Raw genomic sequence first — 13,606 nt, forward strand, 5'->3', positions numbered from 1 at the left:
GGGATGGTGTCAAGTAGAAAATACACATTAGGCCAAAATATATGGATGCATTTTGTCTTCCAATGATCTGTGCATTTTGTTGTTACAGTAAGTGCTGTGGTTATTGTCCCTCCAGTGTCTTGTCACCGTCTGTCCTCCAGCTCCACTGTCTTCTGTCGAATACTCCTCACAGGAAACATGGAGGCCCCTTAGAGACTCTGGCACCTGCCAACCTGCCTTGAAATAGACCCTTACTGGCACTTCCCTGATCGCTGATCTGTGTGTGTGTTTGTGTTACCTTTTCCCACAGAAATACTGACCTTGTCAGGTCAGGTCCTACTGAAGAAAAACATCATTTCTGAAGTCCTTGTTGAGGTTAAGTGTGTGTGTGTGTGTGTGTGTGTGTGTGTGTGCATGCGTGCATGTGTTTTCTTATCTCTGTGAGTTGGTCCAGAGCCATGCTGACTGCAGTGAATTCCCTGACTTCCTGTGGAGCCCCAGACAGCTGCATATTGATCGGTGCGCTGATGCATCACTTTAGAGGCCACAAGCGGTGCACACACAACCACACAATGAAACAACGCACACACACACACACACACACACACACACACACACATACACAATACATGCAAAAGCATTTGTGCCTGCATATAGACAAATGTGTGTTAAATGTGGAACTCTCTCTCTCTCTCTCTCTCTCTCTCTCTCTCACTCCCTCTCTCTCTCTCTCTCTCTCTCTCTCTCTCTCTCTCTCTGTCTCTGCCATTATCCAGCTTGTAATTGCAGACAGACTTCCATTATCAGCTGGAGTCTGCGGCTGCATCACTGATATCCGGATAATAAAACAACATGGCCGACTTTAATCAAAATGAGCTGAGCAGAGGATGAATGAATGTGGAGCAGACAAAGTCACAGTGTTTCAAAAGCAAAGGAGACATTCTGGATAAGCTACTGGCCCACACACACACACACACACACACACACACACACACACACACACACACACACCTATGCCTCAGTGACCATTACCCACACACACTGTGGGGGACCATGCATGCAAATTCCACTGAGGCACCGCGTCCTCCAGGTGCTGCTCTTCACAGAATGATATTTAAAGACAGGTTGCGGGCTGGCTGACCTCGCTGAATGTACTGTACGGAGCAGGGAGGAGAGTCAGTGTGTCTGGAATGCTCGCCCGGGAAGAGTCCCACCGACCTTTTTGCATTCCTTCCCCACTTTAAAATAGACCAGAGAGGTGTGGGCGTTAAAGCAGAGTTAACTCCACGGTCTTGGATGCAGTGTATACTGTATCCTCGTTGGTGACCTTTTATCTTTGTGGGATAGCTGTGAAGGAGTTTGGTTCCACTACAGCATCTATTTAGGGGAAGATGCACTTGATTTGAGTCGGATAACTAACCTAAGAATATGATTGCATTTTAATGGGAATGTAACTGAATATAATTGTGAAAAGTGTGCTTCCAAAGTATATTTAATTAATTAAATTAATCAGTCATGTTACCATTACAATAACAGTATGTATGCACAATCACTTACACAAATCTCACTTTTAATTCACTACAGCTCTGGAATCCGCTGTAACCCAAGTTAAACTGTATTTTTGGTTCCTGGGTTTGTTTTCGCTGAGATGTTCAGGCCTCTGAATTGCTGTGGAGAGGATGTGTGGATACAAGGGAAGGATTTAGGCTGCCAGTAGCCATAGATCAGACCACAGCACAGGAAGTGTCTCTGACTCCCACTATATTTGACACATTTTCGCTCCTTTTACTACACGTCTCCGGGTCTTTATATCGCCCTTTCACTCTGTTTATGTCTGTTTGTCTTACTGTCTTTACACCTTCATCTCTAAATCTCATGTATCCTTCTCGTACAGACAAAGAATTCACACTTGGTCCTGCCCCTCTTGGTGCAATATTACTTGTTTCTTGAAGGACTCTAGGAGTCCTCAAATATGAGCTAAGGATGTGTTTGATGGTAAATAATAATAATAAGTATTTATTTCTTATACAAATACACAAGACAAAACAATAACATTTCAAAAACAATGGTAGACAGGGTTTACATTTGACAGTTATTAGTGCAATTCATCTTTATCAGGATTTGTATACAATGATTTATATTTTCAATAATGAAATACAGGGCTGATGTCTTTATCTCTGAAACTTTTTTCTAAATATATGTTTTTTCACTGTTAAACCATAAGTAATCGTTTCTATAACCAATATTTCCTGTACTGTATGTAACCATTGTCTAAGTCTGTTGTGTCAAGCTGTGTTCTAGTGACCTTCCTCCCAGCTGTGAGTAGAATTTTGCCCAAACACTTATCTTCCTCAGCCACCGCATGAGTTATTACTATTATTGCTTATAACTCAGGGGTATACAAACATAATACAAGACCCGAGATCAGACTGCTGTTTGACAAAATGTTGGCACAGCGTTGATCTTGACTTAAATCCAGCAACCACATGGGAGTATTAAAACTAAATCAAATTAAAAAAACCTGCTGTTTTTGTGTTTTACGTTAATAAAAGACACTGTACAATATTAAAACATGCTTGTTACCTCAGCTGATTCAGTTTGGTGTAACCGTACTGTGCTGTTATGTAAAGCCTCTTGTCAATACTACTGAATAAGGAGATGTGAGTGGAGGCAGATTCTCAGTAAGCTGTGTTTACAGAGCTGTGACGGACGCAGAGCAGATCTCTCCGTGCATCGACCTGAGATGAATGATACTGAATGAAAACCTCTGTACTGTAAAATATGGCCTACAAGAGATAAATAAGAATTATCTTAATATAATTACTGGACACTTTGGTGAGTGGGATGAAACCATAGACTGAGGGTCAAATGAGAGAATTGCTGTGTAGCGCCCTCTTGTGGAGAAGTTGAAGAACTCCATGTTGTCATATCTCTGGCTTCACGGAGCTCTAGTTTCCAGGAGGACGCATTTCCGTGTAACACCACACGTCTCCCATGAACTCCATGCCCATGAAGGTTAGTTCCGGCTTGTTGTTGATATCGTGTTGTGTGATCGTTACTTTAGTGGTATTTTAATAACACATTCATGTGTGTAGTAAAAGTCTGTGCACGTGATGTCATTTGCTTTTTGCGCATGTGTGAGACTGGTTTGGCTCAATGTGTCACTGGTTTCGACATGGAGACAAGATGTTGGATGTATACTGTTAAAGTAAACATGTCGCAGACTGGGCCCGCACTGTGAAGTAGGATCTGTGGTTAGCGAGATAACTTCAGGTTTACTTCCGGCTTCACTTCACTGGGTCACTTGTTCAGGAAGTAAATCACCATGGTAACTCATGCTGCACCTCGGAAGCATCCCCTGACATTAGCTCCACCACTGACTCAGATCCCAGGACACCAGCCATCGTTCTCCAGGATCCAGACAGAGACAGAAGAGTTTACTGTGAAAGCAGGAACAATACAAAGAAGCAGTTATCGTTAAAGATGGTGTGTCCATTTGTAACCTGTGATTCTAACAAACTGTGGTTATCACAAAAACGCCACAGCCTCACTGAACAAAGGTTATTTGATCCTGACAGAATTCCTGACTCACTGCTCAGAACAACACGGCTGACGATGAGTAGAAACAAAAACTAGTCAAGGTGACTCAAAGGGCTGAAAAAGACCTTTCACCTACTTCTGGTGTGCTTAAACTGCTCTCAAGGCCACAAATGAGGTTGTCAGACATGACATTAGATCAAAAAGAAGAGGAACTTGTTAGCTTCGCATACATGTCACTATGAAACCTCTCAGAGCGAGACGTTTCCAGTTTCACCTCTCCATTGGATGTTATGTTAATATTGAGAAAAAGCTTCAGGAAGGAGAACTGTCAAACTTCTCTAACTCACCTCCACGGTGCCATTTCTTAACTGTATCCAATAAAAAATACATCTGTGTCTTTGGCAAAGTCTTGGGATTCTCACAGTGTTTTTATTTCAAAGAGAGCACTTATAGTTTTTGAATTATCGCAAGTTGTTCGAGGACTGCGCTACAGCATAGATCTGTCTCTTCCCCATTGGGTCTAATGTTAATATTGAGAGGAAATGTCTGGAAGGAGCCACACTTTAAACTCCCACGGTCCCATTTTTGGACTCTAACCAATAAAAAATATATCTGTACGTTCGGCAAAGTCTTGGGATTCTCACAGTGTTTTTATTTCACTTATAGTTATAGTTTTTGAACTGTTGAATAGTTCCCATGATTGGAAACGAACTCTGTCATGGTCATTTCAGCATATTAAAGTGTGATTGTATTGTAGGTTCGTGTGAATGTAACAGCAACTCTCTAAATGTCAGTGTGTAATGTTGCTCACTGAGAAGTCAAATAAACTTTCTCTCATGTGGAAGTCAAAGCTCCTCTCCTCCACTTTATTTATTTACTGTGGCCTCTTTAAACCTTCTCCTTCATTAGCTGTTAAGAAGCACACTTTGTATGTTCATCCTGAGTTAAAGTCCGAAACACCCACACTGCTGTTTTTAATTCTATAACTAATATCGTCAGACCCTTTCCTGCTATGAGAATATCTGTCTCCATTCTCATAAAGGTCATGTGCATTCATTTGATTATTTTGATTTTCATTGTACAACATAGTTAAAGAATCAGGAACCTTGCTCCTTGTTGTCAAACTTTGTTTCCACTTGTATATATGTACCCCCACCCTTTTTTTATGAAGTGATATGTGTGAGGTAATTTCTCTCCCACTTTTTCCACATGTTCCCAGGATGGCTCTCTGGGCACTGAGGCAACAACTTCTGAGAAGCAGCAGTAGCTGTGGAGCCTGGTGCAGGTAAATGAGTCTCACCAGTAGAGTTAATCACCACGCTGGGGGCAGTAAATGAAGTAATACAGGAACACAGAGTTGAAAACACAGAGACATCAGAGACAAGTCTAATGAACAACGTGTACTTATTTTGCAGTGCTGACACTGAGCATGGTGATCAATAGAATGAATTAATACTTTGATTCTGTTTCACAGCAAATTTGTGTTAGAATCAGGAATAACTCATTAACATGTGTTGGACGTTTGTGCAAATGGCTTTGATCATACCTCCTTCAGGCTCATGTATGCTTTCATGGTATTCTTGTTAATTCCTGTTTGTGAGCATTAACTTTGAGAACATGCCAACATGTCTGATTCCCATTAGGAAGTTAATGCCATTTCTTTACACCACAATTATTCTTTGAAGTAAACCTCTGATCATATAAGTAACAACATTAAAGCAATTTGTATTGAGCAGCAGCGCCCTCTGCAGCAACATGTGGTAATTATTTCTGTTGGACTATCAATGTGTTGACCAGGGCTCTGACTGCATCGTCCCCCTCACTGGACTGAACGGTGGATCTTATGATCCCTGGCTTCCTGAAGTAGAAGCTCTGCTGCTGTAACGAATACACCAAACTCTGTTCAGAATTCTTGATATTTTATGTTTCCTCACTGAGTACCGGAGTTAAACTCTGGTTATTTAAAGTCTTCTCAGTCTTTTTAAAAGTTCTGTTATTCAGAAAACTTTTGAATTTGCTGGACTTGATTCTGTCACCTATCAATCAGTTACACACTTCTCACAGATTGCACTGTACACACTGTTATTCCTTTAAGGTTACTGCAGAGGCAGAGCAGTGGATGTGTTTACTCCAACATCCACGGCTACGACCAGCTGGAGATCGGAGAGAAGCTCCGGGCTTTTCCTGGTGGCTCCATCGATCTGCTCAAACAGGACTCTGGTGTAGCCGTGCTGACCATCAACCACCCAACCCGCATGAACGCCCTGTCTGGTGAGGAGTGTGGATTTGGCATTCTGGTAAATTACAGTGCATCCCGGTTTGTTGCCTTGCTTACACAGAGCTCTGGCTTCCTCCCCTCAGGCAGTATGATGGTGGAGTTGGAGGAACAAGTGAGCCAGCTGGAGAACTGGACAGATGGAAAAGGCCTCATTGTCCAGGGTGCTGCTGGAACTTTCTGCTCCGGATCAGACCTCAGTGCTGTCAGAGCCATTTCTAACCCACAGGTAGGAAAGTAAAAGAAATACCACACAGCAACTCTCCTCCTGCATGATGTATGCCACAGTCCTATCTTACTAGACCATATCTCAAATTTGATGATGATCACTGGATGTGACATTTTAATAAATAATATTATTAATACATAATATTTTTATAGCACTTTTAACAATGCTCACAGACACTTTACAGGATAAATATTGCCCCAGTATATGAACAGTTAGTATTTTACTGATATATTATTCATATATAGAATAAGTCATTGTGTATTGTTATTGTATATACTACCACTGTTTCGATATCATTTCAGGGTTGTCTTAAAAAGTCTAACATATCTAAAATGTATTTATCTGAATCTTGGGACTTAAGATGTCTTTAATACATTAATATAATTACGTACTAGATCTTAATAACTTTTAGGTCGGTCTTAAATATGTTAACGTTCATTTAAAGCTTCTTCTATTGTGCTTTACTTTTTTTTTTTCTTCAAGAGAAATGTTGTTGCCTGTTATGTCTCTGTGTGTTGTAGTTACAAAGTAGTCCAACATGGAACTTATTACTGATTGTCTACAAACACTGAAATGAACTCAGTACACTCAGTTTGGCTGTAGGAAAGACTATGGATACCAGCTGTCTGTGCTTTGAGAGATAACCTGACTTTTCTTGGGTTTTCTTGAATTATGGCAAAGTACAAATAATTGTGGGACTTAAATTTTATTCATTATCATCTCATCTCTTGTCTTCTCTTTTTTATTGTGAATTTCTTCTATGGAGTCCATCTTATCTATTCTTATCTCATATCATCTCATGTTTGACGAGTCTCGGCCTGAAGTCATCCACGTACCAGTATATATGTATACATAACAGTCTCCATGTTATACATGGCAACTAAATCCTTATTTGGTGCATGCTCTTACTCATTTGTGCAGTGTTCGCTTCAGCACATAGCTGTGTCAACCTGCATCCGACCTGTTCCCCCCGACATACGGGGGTGCAGGGGCCTGTCCAATGCTGCTTGCAGGTTTAATCTTATCTTTTGTCTCGTAGGATGGGATAAAGATGTGTATGTTCATGCAGAATGCTCTTACAAGGCTGCTCAGGTAAAGGCTCTTGTTTTCCTCTGGTGTACTGGTCTAATTAATTTATATACATGACACCAAAAGCAGCAGCAACCAGTGTGGAGTTTATCTGTTGTGTAATATGCAGCTCAGTATGGTGACAGAATAGTTTTCTCAGCACAGGCTGCCTCTGATCACTGTTGCTCTGGTGGAGGGGAGAGCGCTGGGAGGAGGCGCAGAGTTCACCACTGCCTGTGATTTCAGGTAATGATCTTTATACAAGTGGATAAAAAACACTATTAAATGTGTTTTACTCTAAACTTTACATCCAAAGATTGAAAATAACTTGAATTCATTTATATGTAATCACTCAAGATTAATGGCCTCCGGCAGCGTCATCCAGTTTGTCCATAAACACATGGGACTGGTCCCGGGCTGGGGCGGCGCCGCACGACTTGTCCACATTGTTGGAAGCCAGAATGCACTAAAGCTGCTTGGTGGTGCTCTGAAAGTGGACCCGGAACTTGGATTGCAGATTGGACTGGCAGATGGAGTCCTGGAGGACCCCCGGGCAGAGGAGGGGGCAGGGACTCCCCTCCAGCAGGCAGAGAAGTGGCTCAGTAGTTATGTAAAAGGACCTGCTGCTGTGATTCAGGCTGTGAAGAAGGTGGTGTTGTCAGGGAGAGAGCTCCCTCTGTCTGAGGCTCTGAGGACTGAGAAGGACGTATTTGGGACAGTGTGGGGGGGTCCGGCAAACCTGCAGGCGCTGGCCAGCAAATCCAAACACAAATGAATTGGTCAAAGTGTTTCCTCTGTATATTTACAGCATCTCAGAAGAGCAGACATTCTTGATGAATCCCGGACGTCACGGAGCTACCTGCTACAGCATCTCTGGAGAGAGACTGAATTGACATGACTGAGCTGAGTGTGCTATGTGAAGGTAGAAACAGATAATAATGATTTGTGGAAAAAGGAAAATAAACATTAAAAAAATTAAATTACATTCGGTACTACCTCTGTTGTTGGTGGGACAGCTTATTATGAATTGATAAGTGCATGAGCTGAGAAATGAGTATTCAAATCTTGTTTCTTTGATTCTGCATAGACTGATAAGGACTTATTTTGTTTAGATTTGACCCCTAAATAAACATATTTCCACAGAATATGCTGAATCCTTTCATGGCTGTAGTGTAATATAGCGTAGTGTATTTTTTTGTTATGGATGAAAAGAAGGACCTACAGTGAAGGACATTCCCCGTCTTCTAAATCCTGTCTGTCCCCATCAGTCGAGCTGTCTTACCTCCAGTCCCGCTGAGAAATATGATCCTGCGATGATTATATCACGCCAGGCGGAGCCGGACTGAAGCAGAAAGAGAGCAGCAGCAGCAGCAGCAGCGGATAGATACTGTAGATACTGATGAAGCATAACAAGCATGAGGCAGCAGCTTCTTTCTGCAGGATGAAGAGTCATACTGCTGCACTTATGTCCACTTTATCTCAAGTTTTATATGTTGGTTCAGCAGTTCCTCTGTGCCCACGAGTCATCCCCACTGTGCTTGTTTCTCTTCTAAAGGGAGATTCTCAGCTGTAGGGAGGAACATTACTCAGAAGATTGTCTGCACAGTGGCTCTCATCTATTCTTTGACAAATGCTAAAACACAGGGCATAATAAAAACGTTATTCTTTATAAAGTATAGCAATAATGTGTAGGTTATTTTCCATTACAGCAAATGAGGCACTGCAGAAGCACTAACGTGCACAAATGGAGTTGACAAGAACAGGACAGGGCCTTTACATCCTGTTCCCCCTCCAGAGGTCATGTTTCCAGCTGGAGAGCTAATGGCTGCTGTGGTCTGAATACTAAACCCGCACAAGGTGAGTGAGGGGGAGGCAAGAACTGGCACCATTAAGGATTTAAAACTCATAGTCTCCAACAAACAAAGAAGAAGCTGTGAAGGCTTCTTCCCGCGTCACGTTATTTTCCTCATGTATTTCTTTCTTAGCAAAAGCAAGGTCTTTTTGTCCATGTGTCATGTGCCTAATCAAGTGCTTTGTTATTTGATAAATAGATGTACTTTATTGATCCCAATTTGTATATAAATACAATAAATAATTGTATTTATATATGATATACTTCACTCCCTCATCCAGTGGTTAGACTGAGTTGTTCCAATTGAGAATCATTACAGAGAAAAATGTAGAAGTCCGGCCTATGTAACACTTAAAACGGATATATTCTTAAATAAACTAAACTGACATGCAGCTTTTCACACGGTAAGAAAACAAAAAAACAAAGAGCAAAATCTTTTTAGGATGATGAAATGACACAATTTATTCTTAAATTACAAACCAGGTAACAAAAAAAAAGAGTTGCCAAGCAAAAAAACTGTTACACAAACTTTATTTCTCAGGGTGGAAAGTCTAAAAGCTGATGATGTAAGCAAGTAAGAAATATGAAAATAACATAACTTGAAATTTCTGCCGGACGGCCAAGAGCATGTTTTTGTTTTCCTAAATGCCTCTGACGTCATATGTTAAAGGATTAACCATCCAACGGAAAAGAACATTTTAAAACATTTACTAAAACTGAATCCAAAAAATTTCAATTTGCAACATCCTGTTGACCAATAGTGTTTAAATAACTCTCTCTTCAAACACGCACAAATCACCAAACTTTAGAAACACCAATTGAGAATACTTTTAGTCAGGGACCATGAGAATACTAATGAGGATCAGAGCTTCATAAAGAAAAACACTGATAATTCACACTGAAATGCCAATTACTTAAAACTGGGGAAAGTTAAAAAAAAAAAAAGTATGATATTATGCACATTCAATTAAAACGGGTCATCATCTTTACAGATTTTAGACTTTCACAAAACTGCAGATGAACTGACATTGAGGATGAACCCGGGGCAGCCAGCCATACATTATCTCTGTGACTTACATGATGTGTGACATTTAAGTACTTATGTAGCTTAAGAGCATCATCAAGTACTTCTGTTTCCTTTCTTCAACCATCAAACCACAATCTGCTCTGAAATGATAAACTTTGTTAACAGTTGAGAACTTCGAGGAACATACTTCATAATTAGTTAAATCTGGAGTAAGGAAGTTATTTAGGCAGAGGTTGGAAACAATTCATCAGGGATTAACTTCTTTCGGAGACTAGTCAGATGACCTTGAGCTCCAACAAGCCTGTTCCTGCGTGCTACGTTAGCGGAGAGAGTTAAAAGTGTAGATGATTAGGATGCAGCCGTTCACGACAATGCAAAATGACACAGCTCCATTATCATAAGTAACATCCCCATTTATACCTTCTTTCACTGCACGTCACAGATCAGGGTGGGACTTTCACAAGCCTTCTGGGTGTTAGATCATATATTTAACCACAACACTATCGAGTTTGTTGCATTACTTTAATCTTTATACCTCCACTTGTATGGGATGTAAGATGGACCTGATATGCCTACATCCAAATGGTTTAAAGTGAGCAGCCTGAGTGATGGCAGCTGAACACCCCAGTAAGTCTGTTACACCTACGTTTGGTTCAAAACAACATGCTGTCTTCATCTGCATGTTTACCAAGCTGTAGCTCGTCTCAGTACAATGATCAGTGCTTGAAAGTGAAACCCAACATTGCTTCTACTGGCTGGGTAAACATGAGATGAGATTTACAAACAACTCATACAGATGCATTCAGATCTTTGTGAGCCAAAATGTTTGCCTGCTAAAATGGTGTTGTTTACCTAAAAACATGATCTTGTTTGTTTTTGAGAGAGTACATTTTTCTGTGCCCAGTAATCACCCACATCCAATCTGTGACTTAGTGAAGGATGACATAAAGCCAGGAATAAATTAGTGGAATGGAACAGTTACAGTGAAGACTTCACACTTCAGTCACTGTACACTGGCCATCAGGCATTCTGGACCTTCCATTGCTACCTGACGAGAGAGAGGAAGACTCTGCGCCAGGAAGGGCTCTGTCCTCTGGATTCAGTCTTTGCCTCTGCGGCCTGTCCTCCCAGGGCTCTGCACGCTCTCCATCTCCCCCTTCCTCTTCTTCATCCTCCTCCTCCTCTTCCTCATCATCGCTCCAGTCTCCGGAGCCAGACTCGTCCACAGATGTGTGAGGATCAGAGGACCTGGAGGGTGAGGCCTCCTCCTCCTCATCTTCCTCCTCTCCTTCCCCAGGCTCAGACCGCTCATGAGAGGGTGTGGGCCTGGGACTGATTTGCAGCTGGGAGAGGGCATCCTCCAGAGAGGGGCTGGTGCTGGTACCAGGCTGACCTCCAAGGGAGGTGGGAGGTCTGGCTGGCGGGGCAGTTAAAGTAGAGGAGATAACTGTAACCGGCTGTTGTACACCTGCTACTGTGGTATCAGCCCCATCAGCAGAGTTTTCTCGACCTGCTGCCCCAATAGCTCCTGTAACACCTTCAGTGTCCAAACGCAGTCCAGCCACACCCTTCTTTGGGATATCCAAAACGTCCCTTTTCATCTTCCGTCTACGACCATGCTCATTGCGCCTGTACTGCACCATGTTCTCCAAGTCAGCTACATACAAAAAACCAGCAATTAGCATTTCAGCTGTTTTCTTGCCCTTGGAGAAAGCGTCCTCCAGCTCACGGCTGGTTCGCTCGTCATACTGCCACCAACCGTTACGGCCCTCATAATACCAGGCATGATCGCTCGCTGTGCCACCTCGACCTCCCGCCGATGCTTTCAGCTCCTCAGGAGAGAGCAGTGTAGGCCGTTCCAGGAAGTCATCAGGTACTTCCTGTCTGCAGAGCGCACAGCGTTTGCTCTGCCAGGATGCTCCCTTCACACACAGGAAACAGAAGACGTGATGGCATGGCAGCTGGACTGGGTGGACGCAGCTCTGCAGACAGATGGCACACTCTGGTACAGGAAGGGCTGGGGATGAAGTGCTGGAACCAGAGCATGAGGAATCTGCGCTGTTACCGCTTCCACCACCACTGTTGCTGCCTTTCTTACTGGATGGAAGCGAGCTCACAGAGTGGTCTACCTCCCCACAGCTAGCCATCCTTAGCAAGTACTGAGGAAAGGGAACAATTGTACATAATGGTTATTGTGGGAATGTTTGAACTATTATCATTTTTTAAATCAGCATTATTCTTAAAATAATAATAAACAAAATACTTTTTAAGATTATCATTATTATTGTGGTGGTAGTTTTGTTGTGACCTTTAAAAAGGCACTGTCTTAACTCTACACTTTACATTCATTCTTATACTTGAAAAGGTAAGATCCTAGCTTAGCAAGATATTATACCTCACCAATTGAATCCCAGGATCTTGAGTTACTGTTTATGCCGCTGCTTGTGCCTGCTGCTCTTGCTAGCATCGCTTTCACTCTGCTTTAACTCAACAACTATACCCAGTTTATGTCACATTCTTGTACTTACCTGCGAGGATCATAGTTTAGAGCCCCTGAATGAATTGCCTGAGGAAGAAAGACTGTCTGAAACTATAGCTTCATTTAAGTCTTGGCTACGTAATTTTTTTTCCGGATCACATATTCCTGAATTTATTTGGGTTCCAGGTTATTAACTGCCTTTTTTCTCTATTATTATTATTATTATAACAACTATTATTTCAGTACTTCTGTATTTTTTTTAAACTTCTATTTCTTTACTCTTCCTGCTGATGTTATGATCACATTTAATCTGTATGTAATTTAAGACAAACAAGGATGATGGTACTTGATACTTACTGAAAGTCGCCTTAGTGCTGATGTATCATTAGGAGCGCTAATGGGGAACCTTCAAACTCGACACTGTCAAAAGACAAGGTGAAAATACTGTTGTTTACATTCTGTGCTGAACAAAAGAACATCCGTGAAAGCACACATCCACTTATCCATTACATAAACATTAATGGCGAACAACCGATTTACATCATGTGACAGTTAGCACTTGAAGCCTGATGTTAAAACGGATTAGCTGCATGTTAGCAGTAACTGAATCTCAAGAAGGTATTCTAATGTGTGGAACAAAGGGCTGCTCTGTTTACTGACCACAGCTAACTGTAAGTTTGAGCTAACCCATCAGGCCTAATGACAGGGCTAGTGATGGACACAGCTAACGGTGTTCACACCACTGGTGACAGCAACTTGTTTAGCTAACGTTAGCTAGCTGCTAAAGAAAAACACAAAAACAAGGCGTTTGTCGTTAGCGTTACGAATACAGACCCCGGTCACGGAGCACAGAGGGTGGATTCTCCAGCACAATGAGACATGTTGTAGCTAACGCTAGCTAGGCTAAGGGGAAGCGCTCACTCCAGCAAATAGACGGGGTTCAAATGACGGCGCTAGCGTATTTTAGCATAACAGCGAGGGGGGGACGTCACAAACTGCGGACACGTACCGTGGAATTTCACCGAGCTGCTCTACAGCCGCACTCCGTGTGCCGGGGGCTACTCTCCGATGCTAATTCGCCCACTTCCACTGTTAGCTGGCTTTTGTTTTCCTCCGCGAGAAAAGGAGCTGGGATAAAGACGGCGACGACGTGACGC

At 42.2% G+C, this 13,606-nt stretch overlaps 2 protein-coding genes across 2 annotated transcripts; one reads left to right on the forward strand and one right to left on the reverse strand.

Annotated features, from left to right (window-relative positions):
• The first annotated feature begins 2,884 nt into the window (after positions 1-2,884).
• echdc1 (enoyl CoA hydratase domain containing 1) lies at positions 2,885-8,236 on the forward strand. The gene is made up of 7 exons (XM_020091192.2): positions 2,885-2,994; positions 4,739-4,804; positions 5,615-5,790; positions 5,881-6,023; positions 7,063-7,115; positions 7,257-7,337; positions 7,449-8,236. The coding sequence occupies exons 2-7, from the start codon at positions 4,740-4,742 to the stop codon at positions 7,864-7,866; spliced, it is 936 nt and encodes a 311-aa protein (XP_019946751.2). The 5' UTR covers positions 2,885-2,994; position 4,739; the 3' UTR covers positions 7,867-8,236.
• Positions 8,237-9,378: 1,142 nt separating this feature from the next.
• Positions 9,379-13,600, reverse strand: LOC109632145 (E3 ubiquitin-protein ligase rnf146-like). The gene is made up of 3 exons (XM_020091275.2): positions 13,459-13,600; positions 12,807-12,869; positions 9,379-12,129 (listed from the first exon to the last, which is right to left on the reverse strand). Exon 3 carries the CDS (start codon positions 12,115-12,117, stop codon positions 10,963-10,965), a length of 1,155 nt encoding a protein of 384 aa, XP_019946834.1. The 5' UTR covers positions 12,118-12,129; positions 12,807-12,869; positions 13,459-13,600; the 3' UTR covers positions 9,379-10,962.
• Positions 13,601-13,606: the final 6 nt, after the last annotated feature.

Source organism: Paralichthys olivaceus, chromosome 13, assembly GCF_024713975.1.
Source record: "Paralichthys olivaceus isolate ysfri-2021 chromosome 13, ASM2471397v2, whole genome shotgun sequence".
NCBI lineage: Eukaryota > Metazoa > Chordata > Actinopteri > Pleuronectiformes > Paralichthyidae > Paralichthys > Paralichthys olivaceus.